At 39.2% G+C, this 19,274-nt stretch overlaps 1 protein-coding gene across 1 annotated transcript; it reads left to right on the top strand.

Moving 5' to 3' along the window:
- Positions 1–16,663: 16,663 nt before the first annotated feature.
- LOC129250316 (uncharacterized) lies at positions 16,664–17,683 on the top strand. The gene has a single exon (XM_054889949.1). It carries the CDS (start codon positions 16,664–16,666, stop codon positions 17,681–17,683), a length of 1,020 nt encoding a protein of 339 aa, XP_054745924.1.
- The last annotated feature ends 1,591 nt before the right edge of the window (positions 17,684–19,274 follow it).

The following is a 19,274-nucleotide window of genomic DNA, read 5'->3' as shown; positions in this document are numbered from 1 at the left end:
ATTTTGCGAGACCTAATTAATAAAATTTGTGTTGTGTCAGACAACATTCTAATTTTCTCTACAAGCCTCCAAGAACACATAAATGATATAAATCGTGTGCTCAAAAAACTTGCGAAGCAAATAGAAACATTGTACCTAGGTCATATCTTAACTCCCGAGTGAGTTAAGCCTAATACTACTAAAGTGGATCAAATTTTAAAGTTAGGGTTACCAAAATCAGTGAAACAGATAAAATCGTTTCTTAGCTATGCTGGTTAGTATCGGTAATTACCGGTAATATATAAAATAAATTATAATTTATGAAAGATTTTTCGAGGGTATCTTATCCGATGATAAGGTACTTGAAAAAAGGTGTAAAATTAAATTTAAATGATCTGAAGTACATAAATTCATTCGAAAAACTAAAAAAAATTATAACAGAGTCAACGTTACTTATGTACTCAGATTTTAATCAAACATTTCAGTTAGTAATTGACGCAAGTTTGGTAAGAATGGTCATCCAGTATGCTATGTAAGTAGAACTCTTAATGAGTAGGAAAGGAATTATTCGGCAACTGAATGAGAACTATGATACTTGCTATAGTTTGGACTACAAGCTATTTTAGGCCATATTTGTACGGTACAAAATTTGAATTTTGTCTGACCACCAGCCTTTGAAAGGGTTGTTCGTTAAATCGCAGGGAAAAATGAGTCCCAAGCTCCAACGTTGACTCATCAAGCTAAGCGAATTTAATATAAACGTCAACTATATTAAGGGCAAATAAAGTCTTTTGGCGGACTTTCTTAGTTGAATTAATGCAGACATCAATGAAATTAATATGATAAATGCTTCTACAAGTTCCCTTTATAATAATAAAACTGACGATTTGGATAACATTCACTCACAAATGGAAGATTTACATGAACACATTCCCATTCTAGAAACGTTGGTGAATAGATTCAAAACTCAGATTCTTTTGGTTAAAAATAAGCAAAACGATTTGGAAACAAAACTTACAAACAAAAAAAATTAATATTATATATTATATAAGTTTTTCTGACTTAGAAAATAGTTTAGAATCAATTTTGAAACAATATATAGTTAGCGGAAAAATAGGGATATATACCGAGCTAGATGACAACGAGTACAGCTTTTTACAGAGCAATAATATAATTAATTACAGGATTTAAAAACATCAGATTTGTCCGCTGCTCATACCATGCAAAGAAAAAGCAAAGAACCAAGTCATAATTATCAAAAATATGAAACTGGGCATACTCGTACAGGCATTAATGAAAATTATCTAGGACTAAAGAAATTAATTTAGTTTCCCAATTTGAAGCTTTTAATACATAAATATATAAATAACTATTCTTAATGCACTAAATCAAAGTTTAATCGTAACCCAGTCAAAGCTAAATTCCATTTAATTGAAACTCCTTCAGATATAAAGCAAATAATATATATGGATGTCTACAAGAATTCGAAATCAAACTTCTTGACGTTAATTAATCGGTTTTCCGAATTTTATGCTGCTTATTATTTAAAAGACAGAAACAGCCAAACCATCTTTACAAATCCCAAAAAGAAAAGAAATCCCAGAAACTCATTTGCTACAATGAATTCAAAAGTGTAAATATAAAGGAATACTTACTTAAAAACCGAAAATATTATACTTCATCTTACAAAGGCCAATAGCCACACTGGCAATGCTGACATTGAGCGTTTGCATAACACAATTTCCGAAGAAATAAGAGCACTTACTATTGAGGAGAAGACATTAAGTAAAGATAAAATAAGTAAAGCTATAGAGTACCTACTACATATAATAATACTTACCACTCTGTAACAAAAGAAAAGCCAATAAACTTTGAATTTGGAAATTGGGACAAAGGAAAAATATATGAATGCATAGTAGCAACGAAACAAAGTATATCAGTAAAATAAATAAACGTAGGGAAAATTATGTTGAACAAAGAACTGATGGTTATATTAAGAATTACAAAGCTCTGCGACATAAAGAGCAACCATATGATAAAAATGTTGAAATTAAGGTTTAAAGGTAACTATTTTTAGTTTAAAATTAATTATTTAATTATTAACTATTGTTAATTTATTATTAAATTAAACTAGAAAACCGAATTAGTAAACACAGAATTTAAAATACATCTTCAATTCTAGCGATGGCGAAGTTTTGTCCATCTTGTACCCATTTACCCTATTTTAAAAACACTTATAATTACTTCTGTTATGTACTATATATTTATATACTATATATACTATGTAATTTCACTTTTTTATATTCCACTTGTTCCAATTTCATATACTTCTTTATTACGGTAATATTTAACTTTCAAATAACTTTTAAGAAAACCCCCTCTCAATTTCTAACATATCGCACCCTAAATACAAAAGGGGCACAACTCAAAATTTTCCACACTCGAGCTTGACTTGTTTACAGTAGCACAGAAAACAAACTATGTGACATATCACGCTGAAATTTGCCATGTAAGCTTATAATAGTCCTACCAAAAAACAAAAAATTTATTTTTGCCATATGTCATCCGTGGACCGTTTTATTGATAACGTCTCGTTCATATTTGAGCTTCTGCTCATTTTGAGTTGTGACCCTTTTGTATTTAGGGTGCGATATGTATATTCTTCATTAGCATACTTTTACTCTAGTTTTGGACTTGTAGACAACTGGGCGTATATCTCTTGTGTTAATAAATTTTATATATTATACATATGTATATACATATGTATAGATTAAGTTACATAAAATATATGAAAATATTGTGCAATGGGCTGAGCAAAATGTATCATAGTAAATGTATTTAGCGGCCGCCGTGCCGAATGAGTTGGTCCGTGACTACCATTCGGGATTCACAGTAAGTTCGAATATCAGTGAAACACCAAAATGAAGAAAAAGTTTTGTTTTAATAGCGGTCGCACCTCGACAGGCAATGGTAAGCCTCCGAGTGTATTTCTGCCATGAAAAAGCTCCTCACAAAATATATGTGCCCTTCGGAGTCAGCTTGAAACTGTAGGTCCCTCCATTTTTGGAACAACATCAAGACACACGCCTCAAATAGGAAGAGGGGCTCGGGTGTGCGCGCCAATTATATATATATATATATTAGGGTGGTCCAAAAAAAATTTGTATGCTGCCGCCCCCCAAAATAGTAAAGAATGAAAAATAAAAAGACCCGTATTTTTTTTTTTTTTAATCAGACCATATTTAATGGTGCCGCCGGGGCTTTGAAATATCCCATGTATTTTGCATGGGAAAAAAATACTTTTTCGTAGATTTCATGTAAAAACCTGGAAAATGAATATATTTTAACCGGATACTCAGTTTCTCTTCATAATTGGTCAGGGAATAACAACCAATTATGAAATAATTAATTTTTTTGTATTAACTATTTTTTATAGAACCCCAAAAAGCCCCCATAAAACGAAAATCTAAGAAAAAATCGAAAAACAATATTTTATATTACTTTTATGATATTTTTTTTACGAAACTTTGTACACATGGTTTTGGAGGTGATAGAAGTAACATAGGGTACCATCAGCGAGGTGGATAGGGTTTGAGATATAGGTCAAAACGTGGACCCAGGTAACCTTCGGATGTGTATGTACAATATGGATATCAAATGGAAGCTGTTGGTGAATGCTTTAGTTCAGAGTATTCCTCATGCCGCTCCGTGACTAGGGTCTTGAGATAAAGACCAAAACGTGGACCCTAGAATGTGTTTGTACAATATGGATATCAAATTGAAGCTGTTGGTGAATGCTTTAGTACAGAGTATTTTTCATGCCGCTCCGTGACTGGGGTCTCGAGATATAGGTCAAAACGTGGACCCTAGAATGTGTTTGTACAATATGGATATCAAATTGAAGCTGTTGGTGAATGCTTTAGTACAGAGTATTTTTCATGCCGCTCCGTGACTGGGGTCTCGAGATATAGGTCAAAACGTGGACCCGGGCAACCTTTGGTTGTGTATGTACAATATGGGTATCAAATGAAAGCTGTTGATTTTCAATTTATATTTTATATTTACTCAAAAACAAATAGAAAAACAAAAAATATTGTTTATGCCAAAGCGCTTGAATAAAGAATAAAGAAATTAATAATATGACAGTAAAATAAACAAGCAGCATTACAATTCGGCAAATATTGCGTTGTCAATTAATTCTTTGCAAAATGCAAACACAACTTGAAATTAAACTGAAGCTAGCTAACGGTACTTTTATTTTGAACGCAAATAAACGCGTGTGGTAGTCGTTCACTGTTAGCAAACATTAAGTATGACTTATGATTTTAAAAAGTGAACATTTTAATCAGTTAAGCAATGCGGGGAAACCGAATTAATGAAAATGTGATTCAGTTAGTTTATTTTAACTATTATAAGGGGAAGTCGGCTAAAGAGTTGGCGGAAATGTTTTCAATTAAGCTGAGAACTATTTATAATATTATTGAACACGCAGAAAAAGAAAACAGGCTTGAATTAAAGCACTCAGGAGGCAGACCACCAAAGCTCTCTAGACGAGATCACTCAAAAATTTTAAAAAAGATCAGCAAATCCCCTCAAACGAGTCTGAGGCAGTTGGCACGTTTTGGTCTTTATCTCAAGACCCTAGGCGCGGAGCGGCATGAGGAATACTCTGAACTAAAGCATTCACCAACAGCTTCCATTTGATATCCATATTGTACATACACATCCGAAGGTTACCTGGGTCCACGTTTTGACCTATATCTCAAACCCTATCCACCTCGCTGATGGTACCCTATGTTACTTCTATCACCTCCAAAACCATGTGTACAAAGTTTCGTAAAAAAAATATCATAAAAGTAATATAAAATATTGTTTTTCGATTTTTTCTTAGATTTTCGTTTTATGGGGGCTTTTTGGGGTTCTATAAAAAATAGTTAATACAAAAAAATTAATTATTTCATAATTGGTTGTTATTCCCTGACCAATTATGAAGAGAAACTGAGTATCCGGTTAAAATATATTCATTTTCCAGGTTTTTACATGAAATCTACGAAAAAGTATTTTTTTCCCATGCAAAATACATGGGATATTTCAAAGCCCCGGCGGCACCATTAAATATGGTCTGATTAAAAAAAAAAAAAAATACGGGTCTTTTTATTTTTCATTCTTTACCATTATGGGGGGCGGCAGCATAAAAATTTTAATATAAATTTTTTCCCATGCATTTTTGGACCACCCTAATCAGTATACATGCCACATGACGAAGGGGCTCGGTTATCAACACTGAGCAATACAGACAAACTGTTGATGCCACGCAAACACCAGAAACGAGCTCTGGGGCAGTTCGGAGACGAATGTAAGAGGTGAGTCACTTTTTGCATTCTTATTAAATACCAATACCGACATATGTAATGTAGGGACATCCCAACCTTTACCTTTCCGAGCTCGGAAAATTTTCCAGGCTCGGAGGAAGTTTTAGACGTTACTTTATGCACAAATAATAACTCCCAAATAGTCACAAACTGGAGGGTGTCCGACAAGAAATTCTTTTCGGACCATAGTTGGGTTCTCCTCAATATCAATCTCAAATTTGGGAAAGCGACCCCATATAGAAACCCTAGAAGAACAAACTGGCACACATTTCGTGGAGTAGCCCAGTCTAAATTTCAACACATAAATAATACCATAACATCAAGTAAAGACTTACAGGAGAAAGTAAGAACTTTCGAAGCTTCGTTGACGAAAGGGCCTCAAGCTTCATGTCTTGCCACATATGGTAAAACAACTTATCCCACCTGGAGCAATGAAGATTTAGGTCAACTCAGAAAAATAACAAGAGAAATCTTCAACATCTGCTACAAACACAAGTACTTCAAACCCTACAAGATTGCCTTAGGGCATACAAGAAAGCCATCAAAGAGGCTCGGAGAGAAGCTTGGAGAGATTTTTGTAGTTCCATCGAATCAACGAAAGATAAGGCCAAACTAGGTAAGCCTTTATCCAAAGAACACTCCTGTCCTTCCTTCTAGAGGAAAGATAACGGAAAATGGACAAAATCTTTGGCCGATACATTAGAATATCTTATAAATGCACATTTTACAGGTAACACAGAATAATAGTAACAGTGTTCAAACGTCCAACCTGCCATCCAATACAATCAACCGCATCATACCCCAAGGTAAAATTCTATGGGCGATGAAAAACTTTGAACCATACAAAGCAGCCGGCCTAGATGCGATATTCCCTGCCATGCTGTGGAACACTCGAGAAACGACGACTCCGTGCCTGGAAGTCTTTTTCAAAAAAAGCCTTATGCTAGGGCATATTCCCTAAAGCTGGAGGACGGTTAAGGTAATTTTTATCCCCAAAACTGGTAGATGCGGTCATGATACAGCGAAAGATTTCGGACCCATCAGCTTATCCTCCTCTATTCTCAAAACCCTCGAGCGATTGTTGGATGTGTACCTCAGAAAGAAAATTACAAACACAACAATTTCATCATCTCAACATGCCTATCTCAAAGGAAAATTTACAGAGACTGCTCTTCATGGGGTTGTAAGTACGATTGAGAGGAGCATGGAATACAAACAATACTTACTAGTCGCTTTTCTAGACATAGAGGGGGCGTTCAACAATGTTAGCACAATATCCATAATTGAGGCTCTTAATATGTTGGGCACAGACATAGGTATCAACGAATGTATAGAAAACATGCTTGAAACAAGAATAATTATCGGTGACGTAGGCAGCAGCACGGTCTGTCAACAGGAAAACCCTTCAGGGGTCTTATCCACTTTGCTGTGGTTGCTAGTTGTCAACAATATTTTAACTAAATTAAACTGAAAGGAAATTAAAGTAGTGGCGTATGCGGATGACATAGTGTTTATCTATCCAATTGGTCCTACACAGACATTGTAAGGCCAATACTAACATATGAGGCACTAGTTTGGTGGCCCGCAATAGAAAAGAAATACAACTAAACCAAGTTGAACAAGATACAAAGAACAGCGTGTATCTTAACTACAGGGGCGCTTAGCACCAGTCCTAGTGAAGCGTTTAATGTACTTACTCATTTATTACCATTAGGCATAGGTATAAAGACAATCGCTACTTGCAGCGCGATGAGACTCAGAGACATTGGTACGTTTTCTACCGAGAGCCGAATGGGGCAAAGGGAAGGTGAATGGAAGATACGATAATGAAATGTACACTGACTATGCTAGCGTGTTCCATTCAGAACTTTTAGCGATCAGAGAAGCATGCGAATCACTAAAACTCTGCAAGGAAGTTGGTGTAAAAGTAGTTGTCTTTTCTGACAGTCAAGCAGCTATCAAGGCCTTAGACTCCAACTCCATTTCATCCAAACTAGTCTAATAGTGTAGAGAAGAACTAGAAATGCTTAGTCATTGGCTTGAAATTACTCTGATATGGGTTCCCGGTCATAGAAACACACGGGGTAATGAGATAGTGGATGAGCTAGCAATAAAAGGTTCAACACTAGACATAGCAGAGGCGGTGGCAGTCTCAACATTCATTGCTTCACACTATCATGCTTTAGCCGAAAGAAGATAGAATCAATTAACTACATAGAAGCATTAAACTACAACAAAAAGCACATGGCCGTCGTACAAAATCCACGTACAATACAAAATACGAATCACCTGTTATGATGTTCTCGACCAAACACTTCACGCATCACTGCAACCCTTACAGGTCATTGGAAGGTAGGGGATCATGCAGCCAGACTCAACCTCCCCTTGAATCTTATCTGCAAAAGCTATCACGCGGAAGGGGCTTTTCCACGACTTTTGCGAATGTCTCTTTGCTCTTTCGGTAAGCCTTTCTTATAGCAAATTAATGAGATCTCAGGCATGTAGATAAAGAAGTTGCTGCTATACTTGGATCTGACAAAATGGATCTGACTTAGAGGAAGCATCTGACAAAAAAAAAACCCGGCGAGACATCATCACACGAGGACAGTGGTATCAACAACAACAACAACCCATATCCTAAATGCTACACAACTAGCACATTTCAACGATAAGTTGTTATTAGTTCTTGTCTCTAGTGCTTCGTTATATGGAATTGGTGCTGTTCTTTCGCACACATACGCTGACGGTACCGAAAGACCAATCGCATTTGCCTCCAAAACACTTGATAAACATCAGCTCCGGCAGAAAAACAAGGCTTATGAATCTTTTTCGGTGTAAAATGTTTTCACCAATATATTACCATCTATATATGTATATCTAATGCTCAGGACATATCGATACTATGTCAAATATCGTAAAACTTCTATGCATGGAAATGCAGCTTACTTTAGGGCCAGTCCAGGAATTTGATCAACATGAAGCATTCAATTACGTTAAGGAGCTTAAACCGCCGAGAGATGCAAGAACTATTAAATTGTTTGCTAACAAAGATCCGCACTTGCGTCGGATTCGCTATTTTGTCGTTAATGGGTGGCCGGTAGACAACATGTGTGATGGGTTAACATTGATAGGGGCCTAGCGACCCAATGAGACACTTGTAAAGTTGCAAATCCGGCTTCAATTATATGTGTCGATGCATTTCCCAGTTGTCGTTCATTGTTCCAACGACAACAATCCATTCTTGGGAGAGGATTCACATGAACTATGCCCACCCGTTTAACTCTATGTAGCTTATATGTGTGGATGCCTTTTTCCAATTTCCGTTCATTGCTCCAATGACAACAAAAACTTTAACTGACACAATTGTAGCTATATCGTCGATATTCGCTATTTAAGGAATTCCGATAACACTTATGAGTGATGATGGTCCACAGCTCGCACCCGATGATTTCAAAGACTTCTGCGTCTAGCTGAGTATAAAGCATTCTACAAGTGCTTTCTTTTACCTAGTACCAGCCAGACTCTCTGAGTGTTTTGTGAAAACTTTTAAAACAGCGGACTAAGCAAATATTAGAGGAAATACCAGGCAACAGAGACCACCCCGTAATGACGCGATAGTTGTCAAAAGCGTTGGCAATGTCTCAGACATTCTGAAGCATTTGAAAACAGAGCCATGTTTATAGGAGCTCAATCAAAAAATGCATGGTGTTAAAAAAACTAAAAATGGTGACTTTCTACTGGTCGAACAACCATCTGATCCAAACACCTTGAAGGTCAACGAAGGAATTAAAGGTGTCTTAGGAGATGTAGTTAAAGTAAGGACTCCAGCTGAACTACGGCGATCTGGACGAAATCACGACGAGGGAAGATGTACATGAAGCTATTGCTAAACAATTCAAGAAGCTAGATGTGCCTTCGTCTGGAGTCCTCAATTTGCAACAAGCTTATGATGGGATGCAAACGGCGACACTAAAATATACACCAGATACTGCTACTAAGCTTACGGCAGCACGCAAAATATTGATTGGCTTACTTACTTGCGGTATTAGAGATAAACTGGAGCCGAAGAGGTACTTTCAGTGCATAGAATATGGGCCTATTCCAGCGAGATGCAAAAGCTTGGATGATGGTGCATAAATTGTAAATCTGCAAAAAGGAAAAAATAAGCCGTATCGCCCGTGCGATGACTAGCAGCAAGTGCCCTTTATATCAAAGAGCACTTAAGGAACTGCGACTTAAATGAACTTTCTCCAACTGAATTTGAAGCACTGCGAAAAGGCACAAAGCCACCTCTACCAGACTATACGAAAGCACAAAATAAATTTTTTGCAATACTCAGCGAACCCTATAAACAAGAAAATGACAACAATTGGGTCTCCAACACAACGGGCGAATCAACCATCTGGAATTGTGGAACGAAAAGGTCACGGATGATAAACATAAACACAACTCGCGGCTTTGTATGAGCTCATAATGAATTATTTGTATGTTAACAGCTTGTATCTTCCGCCCAGATTGGCCTTGGCTGAAGTTATACACATCCTGGAAAATCTCGCAAATTCCATTAAGGTGCATAGCCCCGTATCGTAGCTGGTGACTTTAAGCCTCGTGGGTGGCACGAAATGGTCTCTTAGCCAGTATTACACTGGTAGTGATCATCTCGCAATACTTTGCGTAATAAGTAAAATGATAAGACTGAAGTGTTCGAGATATTGACATTACGCTCACTGGAAATGCGGCTGAAAAGACAAATCAAATCATGAATCAACTCACCGAAGCATTTGAAGCAGCTATCGGTAAAACAAGGCCTAATACGACAGAGAGCCCGTTTGCTGGTGGACGCAATAAATCTCCAGTGTACGCGAAGAATGTAATAGAGTAAGATGAACATACAAGCGGTCAAGAGAAATAGCGAGTTTTGATGGAAGCAGACTCATCTTCAAGTAAAAAAGAAAAAACGATAAAAAATGCAATTAAGAGCAGAAATCGCCTGTGCTTTCAAAAATTATGCGATGATGCTGAAACCAATCATTGGGGATTATCATTGCCTAGCACACCGTTGCCTACGACATGCCTGGTTAACCTTCACAACGTGGTCGAAACATTGATCCCCCAACAGGAAGGCACCACAACCAACGTTGCCAACGATGAAGAAGACGATGGAAATCAGTGTTTGACCAATGGGGAAATTTTTCAGATTTTCAAACACAAAAAAAATAAAAACCCCGAGTCCGATGCGATCCCAAATGAAGCCCTTAGGTTGGCAATCTTTGTGGATATTTACGACTCTTGCTTGGAGGAATGCATATTCCCGAAAGTATGGGTCCAAGCCGGTAGAAGATCCCTCAGGTTACCGTCCATTATGCTTGGGGGACACGGCAGGCAATATATTAGAAAGGCTGATCGAGAATCCCTTTGAAGCTGCTATTGACAATTCATGTGGGCTATCACCGCATCAGTATGGTTTCCGTAAAACACGCTCCACCACATATGCTCCAGTAAAGAGCATCGCTCACAAAGCGACCGAACGATCTCGCTGGCTCTATGGAGATAAAAGTTCTTGGCTAGTCACAACATTTTACGTAAAGAATGGAGAATTTCGGAATTACAGTACACATCCGGAAAATTATCGGGCGATACTTCTCTAACAGAGTACTGTAATGTACGTTGGAGTCTTGAGTCTCAAACTACCTCCAGGATTCCAAATCATAGGGTTCGCTGATGACATTGACATTGATGCTATATACCTGCCTGGGTCGAAGCGATAAACTGCAGCTTCTACATGAAAATCATTACATCGGTATATCAGTTATGTGCCCTCAGGGCATACTGCGCCTTTCACACCATATCGAAGGATGTTGTATTAGTCATTGTGGATATGCTACCAGTTAAGCTTACAGCATTCGAATTCGCTGAAATAAAAAACACCGAACGGATACAGCACAGCTGACTGACCAAAAGACTGACCGGGTGCGAACCATCCGTATGTGAAAGGAGCAATGTAATAACTCTATGAACGGACGATGGGCCTATCGATTGGTTCCGAGTATCTCCAAATGGATAATGTACTATGTATTTAAGCATGAGGACGACCCGTACTGCACTTTTTGGGAGAACTTAGTTGAAGATGCAGAGCATGTTTTCTTTGACAGCCCTCGTTTTGAGTTCTAAAGGGCAGAATTGAGTATTAAGTTTGGATATTTGGATTTGGATTGACTCAGAAGGTGAAGTAATATGGTCCGCTGTCAGTAATATGGCAAATATAGTACGAGTAATTACCAAACTGCGTCGCGCTGAACAACAGCGCAGATCTTCATGAAGAGGCAATAGGCCGCTCGCCCTCCCGTGAAGTAATACTTAACGGTTGTCTCGCGGGAGGGAAGCGCAGCTGTGGTAAGTTTTAGTGGGTGAATCGAAAGACAAATCTTACACTTTTCGACTTTCAATGCTTGTTGCCACCTCCATAAAGAAGATAAAAAAACAAATGGGAAATTTCAAACGCCACGCAACCCAACTGAAGACTAGACGTAGTACCGATATGGATACATCACAATCACAACCAAATAAAGCAACGTGGGTTGCAGTAGTTCAAAACCATTGAGGGCTTGTTCCTATTTCAAAAGTTTGCTGGGTGAAGGTTATGTTATAACCAGACATTAAAAATACTAACTAACCCTCTCAAATTATTAATTCCAGTACTCGATATTAAAATGTATTGAAATGTTTACCAGTAACCAATAGTTTTGAATGTAATTTATTCTTATTAGTTATGCAACCCAGCGGATTATCTAACATAACATGTACGCAATGTCAATTCATGAATTTGAATAAAACAGGTCCGGTTTGGCCAGCCAAGGCTTCGGTTTGATTTTTACACTAACCTATTATATAGTATAAACAATATTAAGTTTTTTTTTAATTTGTATCGCCTGCTTTTATTTTGTACCCCATAATTTTGTTATTTGTACAATATTTTTATTTTATTTTTCTATTATATCCCTATAATATAATCTGCAGGGTGGGCCAAATAAGACCTACTAATGTTAAACACAAATAACTTTTGCAATAATCATTTATTTTGGTAAATTGTTTTTATACATTGAATATTGTTCGGAGTCGCGGATGATCTACCCTAATGCACCTGCAAATAAACATTAGCATACACGCACATATGTACGTACATACAGATGTGTGCACATACATATTTTTCTTATGTATCACTATGTTGTGCCGGTACATAGAAATTTATGTAATTATCATGTTTTTTATTTCTGTTATTCCTTGGAATCCGTTCTTCGTTGTTATGCATAAATATGTCACACAGCAAGTAAGTTTGGCAGTCTTGTACAAACATTTGAGAATAAATAGTCAAACAAAAAAGGCAAAGGAATCGTTTTTTTCCTTTAACATAACGCTACTAAAAAGGCTTATCTAGCTTTAACATTGGTGGCCCCGACGTGATAATATAACACGATTTTCCGGTATTTTAAATCCATTATTAAAAACGTACAGTTGTGCCTGCCGCGCACTGATATAATTTCGACTCCCGTTTGCCAACGTCTAAACCTTTGTCATGCAAGGGGAAGATATAGATCGAGCAGCCTTTCTAAGACTGAAAACCAAGGCTATTTTCAACAGATTGGAGCGCTTAATCAAAGAGTTGGACTCAGACAAGCTGCACAGTATGGACGAGTACAGTATTTCGGCAACGCTAGAATCTCTGGTCGAATTGAAATCCAACTTTTCTGTCGCGCATACAAGCTTAGAGGAATTAGATTTTGACTCCATAGAAGCGATTTGCCAAGCCACTTCGATGCTGCTCTAATCAACCTTAGGGCTAGCTTGCAACGCGAGATAGGTAAACGTAGTACCTCTCAACATTGCTCCACGTTCAGGATGAACTCCAGTGAAGCCCAATCAATCGTCGTGAACGCCAATAGTTCACGTCTACCATTACTAACGCTGCCTAAATTTTGTGGGGCCTACACTGAGTGGACAAATTTCTATTCGATGTTCACGTCAATTATCGACAAGGACAGCGACCTCACAAACATCGACAAACTACAACATTTGTGTTCCTGTTTGAGTGGCGCTGCCCTCGACACCGTGCGCTTACTGGAAATAAGCAATGATAATTATAAAACTGCTTTAGAACTTTTGCAGAAGCGTTTCGATAACAAACGTCTTATATTTCAGGCACACGTCAGGGAGATATTTGGGCTGAGCAAGGTGGATTCAAACGGGCATGCTCCGAAAGCTGACAGACAAGGTCACTTCACACATTCGTGCATTACAGTCGCTCGCATCTAACGAGAAAATTGCAGACTGCATCATCGTACAAATGATTCTCCAGAAACTTGACAAAACGACGCAGGCCAAATGGGAGGAGACCTCTTCGATCAGCGAGCTGCCATCCTGGGATCAATTGACTGCATTCTTGGAAAGGCGCTGCCGAATGCTTGAGAATGTTGAGCATGCTGTTCAAGCACAGACTGGTCAGGCGTTAAGGCATAGCAAAAACGACAGTATTAGTCAAAGGAAAACGTTTGTCGCCTCCAAAGGCTCAACACGTGTTTGTGTATTTTGTGGATCACCCGAGCATGCAACTTATAGTTGTCAACTTTTCGCAAATTTAGATCCTAACTCGCGCCTGGGGGAAGTTAAGAAGCTTGCACTTTGTCTTAACTGCCTCAAGGCTGGCCATCAAATGCGGGACTTCAAATCCGGATCGTGCCGCACCTGCCAGTCGAAACACCACACGCTCCTGCATTTTAACCGCTCAACTGCTTCGTTAACCGATAGTCAAGCCGATGCTTCATCGGTGGCCACAATTCGATCCAGTGCTATGACTGCATTGATATCTGCTTCGCTTAATGCCCCCGTGTCTCCTTCTGATGCTGTGCTCCTAGCTACTGCCGTCATTCTTGTAAAAAATCGTGCTGGAATCTTCGTGTCCTGTCGCGCTCTTTTGGATTCTGGTTCCTAGTTGCACTTCGTCACAACTCGCTTCGCAAACCAACTTCAGCTGTTCAAAACAAAAGCTTCTGCTACAGTCTCTGGAATTGGAGATGCCAACTTCCCAACGGAAGGTTACTCACTCGATCTCGTACTTAAGTCGCGGATTTCAGATTCAAGCATCACTGCCCTTGTTGTGAAAACCATCACCGACAATCAGCCTGGCTGCTCCGTGAGCACCAACGAGTGGAATGTTCCGTCGAATATACCACTAGCCGATCCTGGGTTCAACTTACCACAGCGTATTGATCTGCTCATCGGAGCAGGACTGTTCTTCGATCTACTTTGTGTGGGTCAGATACGCTTAGGATCTGGTTTACCACTACTGGTTTCCAACGAGGTTGTACAACAATGCAAGTACTTCCTGCCACATCATTGCGTTATCAAGGATGACAGTAGTACAACAAAATTGAGGGTAGTTTTTGATGGATCTGCAACCACTACCTCAGGTTTTTCGTTAAATGACCTACTCATGGCAGGCCCAACTATTCAACCGAAGCTTTTTCATATTCTTATTAGATTTCGTACTTTTCCTATAGCTCTTACTGCAGACATCTGTAAGATGTATAGGTGTGTTCGCGTCACTCCACCGGACAACATGCTCCAATGTATTTTGTGGCGAGAATCTCCACAAGAAGACTTTCGCATCTATAAGCTCGACACGGTGACGTATGGAACTAAGCCTGCAGCGTTTTTAGCCATCCGAGCCATGCACCAACTCGCAGCAGACGAATCCGCGACTTATCCCATTGGAGCAGAAGCGGTACTTCGGGACTTCTATGTAGATGACCTGATAACTGGGGGCGATTCAATGGCAGAAGTACTCAACATTAAACTGCAAACAACTAGCCTTCTTACCCGAGGAAGCTTCAAGTTATGCAAATGGTGCTCTAATAGTCCTGAGATCCTTCGTGATATTCCTGACGTAGACAAGGAAAAGTTTCTTAAGTTTGACGATGGCAGTGACATCACCAAAGCACTGGGGCTTGTCTGGGACCGGCACAAGGACAAATTGCTATTTTCATTTGTACCACAAAGAGAATTCGGAAAAAACTCCAAACGCTCTGCTTTGTCTACACTAGCTCGATGTTACGATCCCCTTGGACTAATGGGGCCCACACTGACTAAAGCGAAGATTCTTCTGCAACGAATGTGGAGAGATAAGCTCGAGTGGGATGAGAGTCTGCCACAATCGTTAGACACTGCTTGGTCTGCTTTTTGCACTGGATTTGCAGACATGCAGTATCTATCATTTCCTCGTTACGTTTTTCAGTCTGAAGCTATTAGAGAAATCCATGCATTTTGCGATGCAAGCCTTGAAGCTTATGGGACTTGTGTTTACACGCGATCAACCAAGGACAACAACATACAAGTTCACCTATTATGTTCAAAGGCCCGTGTCTCTCCACTAAAGACCGTCACCATACCCAAGCTGGAACTCTGTGCAGCAACATTGCTCGCACAGCTAATGGATTCCTCCACTGTCCTTTCGTGGCTGCGAGAAGAACCGGCAAGGTTTAACGTTTTTGTCGCCAATCGGGTTTCCAACATACATCAACTGACAGAGGGCATGCAATGGCACTATGTTCCTACAGCAATGAACCCGGCTGACATTTTATCGAAGGGAGCTACACCCCGAGAACTTTTAGGATCGAAACTTTGGATGCACGGCCCACCCTTTTTGCTAGAAGCGGAGGACAACTGGCCACGCATGTGCTCACCACAACCAAAACTTCCCGAAATTCGACAAAGGGTTTTGCTTTCTGCAAATAATCATATAGACATTTCCCTTTCATTCAAATACATTAACTCATTCGGAACAATGCAGCGAATTTTTGGGTATGTCAGCAAATTTATTAACATCAAAAAATCGCCAACGTCATCGCAACTTCAGGCTGCATCAGGGAACTCAACTTCTTATTCGCATAGTACAAAGAGCGCAATTGTGGCCGGAGTACACTGTATTGCAAGCCAATAAATGCGTCCCTAATTCGAGCAGCATTGCCTCGTTATCGTCATTCCTTGATGACTTCGGAATTATTAGAGTCGGTGGACGATTAAAAAATTCGATGCTTAGCTTTTCATCGCGCCATCCATGCATTCTACCGAAGGATCATCCACTGACGTACGCAATAATCACGTATTTTCATTGTAAGCATCACCATGCAGGTCCTCAAGCTTTACTCGCCTTTATTCGTATGCAGTTTTGGCCAATAGGTGGCAGGAAAACAACAGCTCGCGTTCTACAAAAATGCATTATCTGCCTCAAATCAAGACCAAGACTCGTCGAGCACATAATGGCTGATCTGCCCAAGGAACGCATTCAGGCTTCGCGGCCCTTCATAGTCACCGGTGTGGATTATTGCGGCCCGTTTTATTACAAGCCTGAAGTGCGCAACAAATCGCCACAAAAATGTTATGTTAGCGTGTTCATATGCTTCGCTACAAAAGCTGTTTGGATGGAGTTGGTAAGAGACCTTTCAACGGGTGCATTTATTGACGCATTAAAAAGATTCATAGCCACGCGGGGAATACGAAGATGTATCTGGTCTGACAATGCAATGAATTTTGTAGGCGTTAAGAACGAGCTTAAGGAACTACGAGACTTAGTTCTCAGTGAAAAACACCGCAGCAAACTTCACAACTTTTGCCTCAGTAATGGTTTCGATTGGCGCTTCATTCCCCCTCGCTCCCCGCACTTTGGCGGTTTGTGGGAAGCAGCCGTAAAGACAGCCAAGCAACACTTCTATCGTTCCGCTAGCTCATCAATTCTTGGGTTTGATGAATTGCGTACATTGGTATGTGAAATCTCAGCTGTGATTAATTCGCGTCCTCTTACCCCTCTTTCAGAAAATCCAGAGGATTTGGATGTCCTAACACCAGGGCATTTTTTGATTGGTGGTCCTCTGACAGCTCTTCCTGAACCGGATCTCACGGCGCTAAATTACTCGCGACTTGATCGATGGCAACGTGTAACATATATACAACAAGTATTTTGGAGGCGGTGGACTCAAGAGTATCTCACTCTTCTCCAGCAACGCGCAAAATGGCTTACGCCTCAAGCCAATATTCAAGTCAATGATGTCGTGTGCATAAAGGAAGAAAATTCACCGCCCTTGAAGTGGCCTCTAGCAAGAGTAATTGCAGTTATCCCTGGAGCAGATGGTGTCGTACGAGTGGCACTTTTGCGAACATCTAGTGGCATAAAACGTCGAGCCGTAAACAAACTGTGTGTTCTCGCGGTAAAGGATTCTGTTGAAAGCCGTGACCTTTCAACGGGGGGGACGATGTTCGGAGTCGCGGATGATCTACCCTAATGCACCTGCAAATAAACATTAGCATACACGCACATATGTACGTACATACAGATGTGTGCACATACATATTTTTCTTATGTATCACTATGTTGTGCCGGTACATAGAAATTTATGTAATTATCATGTTTTTTATTTCTGTTATTCCTTGGAATCCGTTCTTCGTTGTTATGCATAAATATGTCACACAGCAAGTAAGTTTGGCAGTCTTGTACAAACATTTGAGAATAAATAGTCAAACAAAAAAGGCAAAGGAATCGTTTTTTTCCTTTAACATAACGCTACTAAAAAGGCTTAGCTAGCTTTAACAAATATATTTTATGGAAATTATGTACGAAATATTACATCAGACATATGTCCACCATTTTTCTCGATACAAAGATTGGCTCTTTTTAACGCGTTTTCCGTTACACCACATCATGTTTCTGGTTGAAGGCTCAGTATTTCGTCTCGAATATTTTGCTTCAGCTGTCTAATAGTCTCTGGTTTATTAATATACACTTTGTCTTTTAAACATCACCATAAAAAGAAGTCGGGCACAGTCAAATCCGGGAACGAGGTGGCCAAGGAAAATCTGAATTTTTGGAAATCAGACGTTCGCCAAAAATTTCACGCAGCAGGTCCATAGTTTGCCTAGCAGTATGCGCAGTTGCTCCAACTTGGTGAAACCACAAATTAGGATACTGCTCCGCCATTGGCCGCAAAAAGTTTTCCATCAATGTTCTGTAAGAAGCTCCTGAAAACGATTCCAGCGTTTCATCCTCATTTTCGAAGAAATATGGGCCGACAACTCTAGTGGCCATAACACCGCACCAAACAGTACATTTAGATGGGTGCAACTGATGTTGGTGTGTTGCCTTTGGATTTTCAGAGCCACACAATCTACAGTTTTGTTTGTTGACATAACCATTTAAATGGAAATGCGCTTCATCTGACATCAAAAAATGTTGCCGATATTTACGCTGCGTTAAAACAATTGATCGTTGGCAAGAATAGAAAATCTCGATAATTTTAAGGCGTTATGTTGTACTGTAGGGTTCCATAATAAGTTACTAACAATTCAATTATAACCTACAAAAAGAGAAAAATAAATATGTCAAAAAATGAAAAAAGTTATTTGTGCTTAACATTAGTCTTATTTCGCCCACCCTGTACATATGTAGTTACATGTTGCCTTGAACTCCACCACAGTATCACTTTTGCAAATAAGTACTACTCTGTGCTAAGTAGACAAAATTCTCGCTGTGAACAATAGTCACACTTTATATAATATTTAACTCTCTCTTCGTGAGCGTCATATTGTATGACGTGTGATGACAATTTACGATGAGGCAACAACACTCGTTCTAAATGTTACAAACAACCACTCTGGTATTTGTTGTACTGTTTTTTAAGTTTCTCTCTGCTTTTTAATACAATTTCTCTGTTCGTATTGCACAAAATATGTGGTGATGATTTACGTTTTTGAGGTGATGACCTTGTACAATGTTCTAGCTTGGTACGCCATGGCAGAACTTTGATCTACAAATATTTATTTGGACCTTAAACGCTTTATCGGCGGTTATTGAGTACCTTAGAAGCATACACCAAAAAT

The sequence above is a fragment of the Anastrepha obliqua genome, chromosome 6, assembly GCF_027943255.1.
Source record: "Anastrepha obliqua isolate idAnaObli1 chromosome 6, idAnaObli1_1.0, whole genome shotgun sequence".
Lineage (NCBI taxonomy): Eukaryota > Metazoa > Arthropoda > Insecta > Diptera > Tephritidae > Anastrepha > Anastrepha obliqua.
This window is presented reverse-complemented; position numbering and strand designations above follow the sequence as displayed.

What these genes read in the sequence shown, in the direction of transcription:
- LOC129250316 (XM_054889949.1), top strand. Translation starts at nt 16,664, where the DNA reads ATGGCTGATCTGCCCAAGGAACGCATTCAGGCTTCGCGGCCCTTCATA.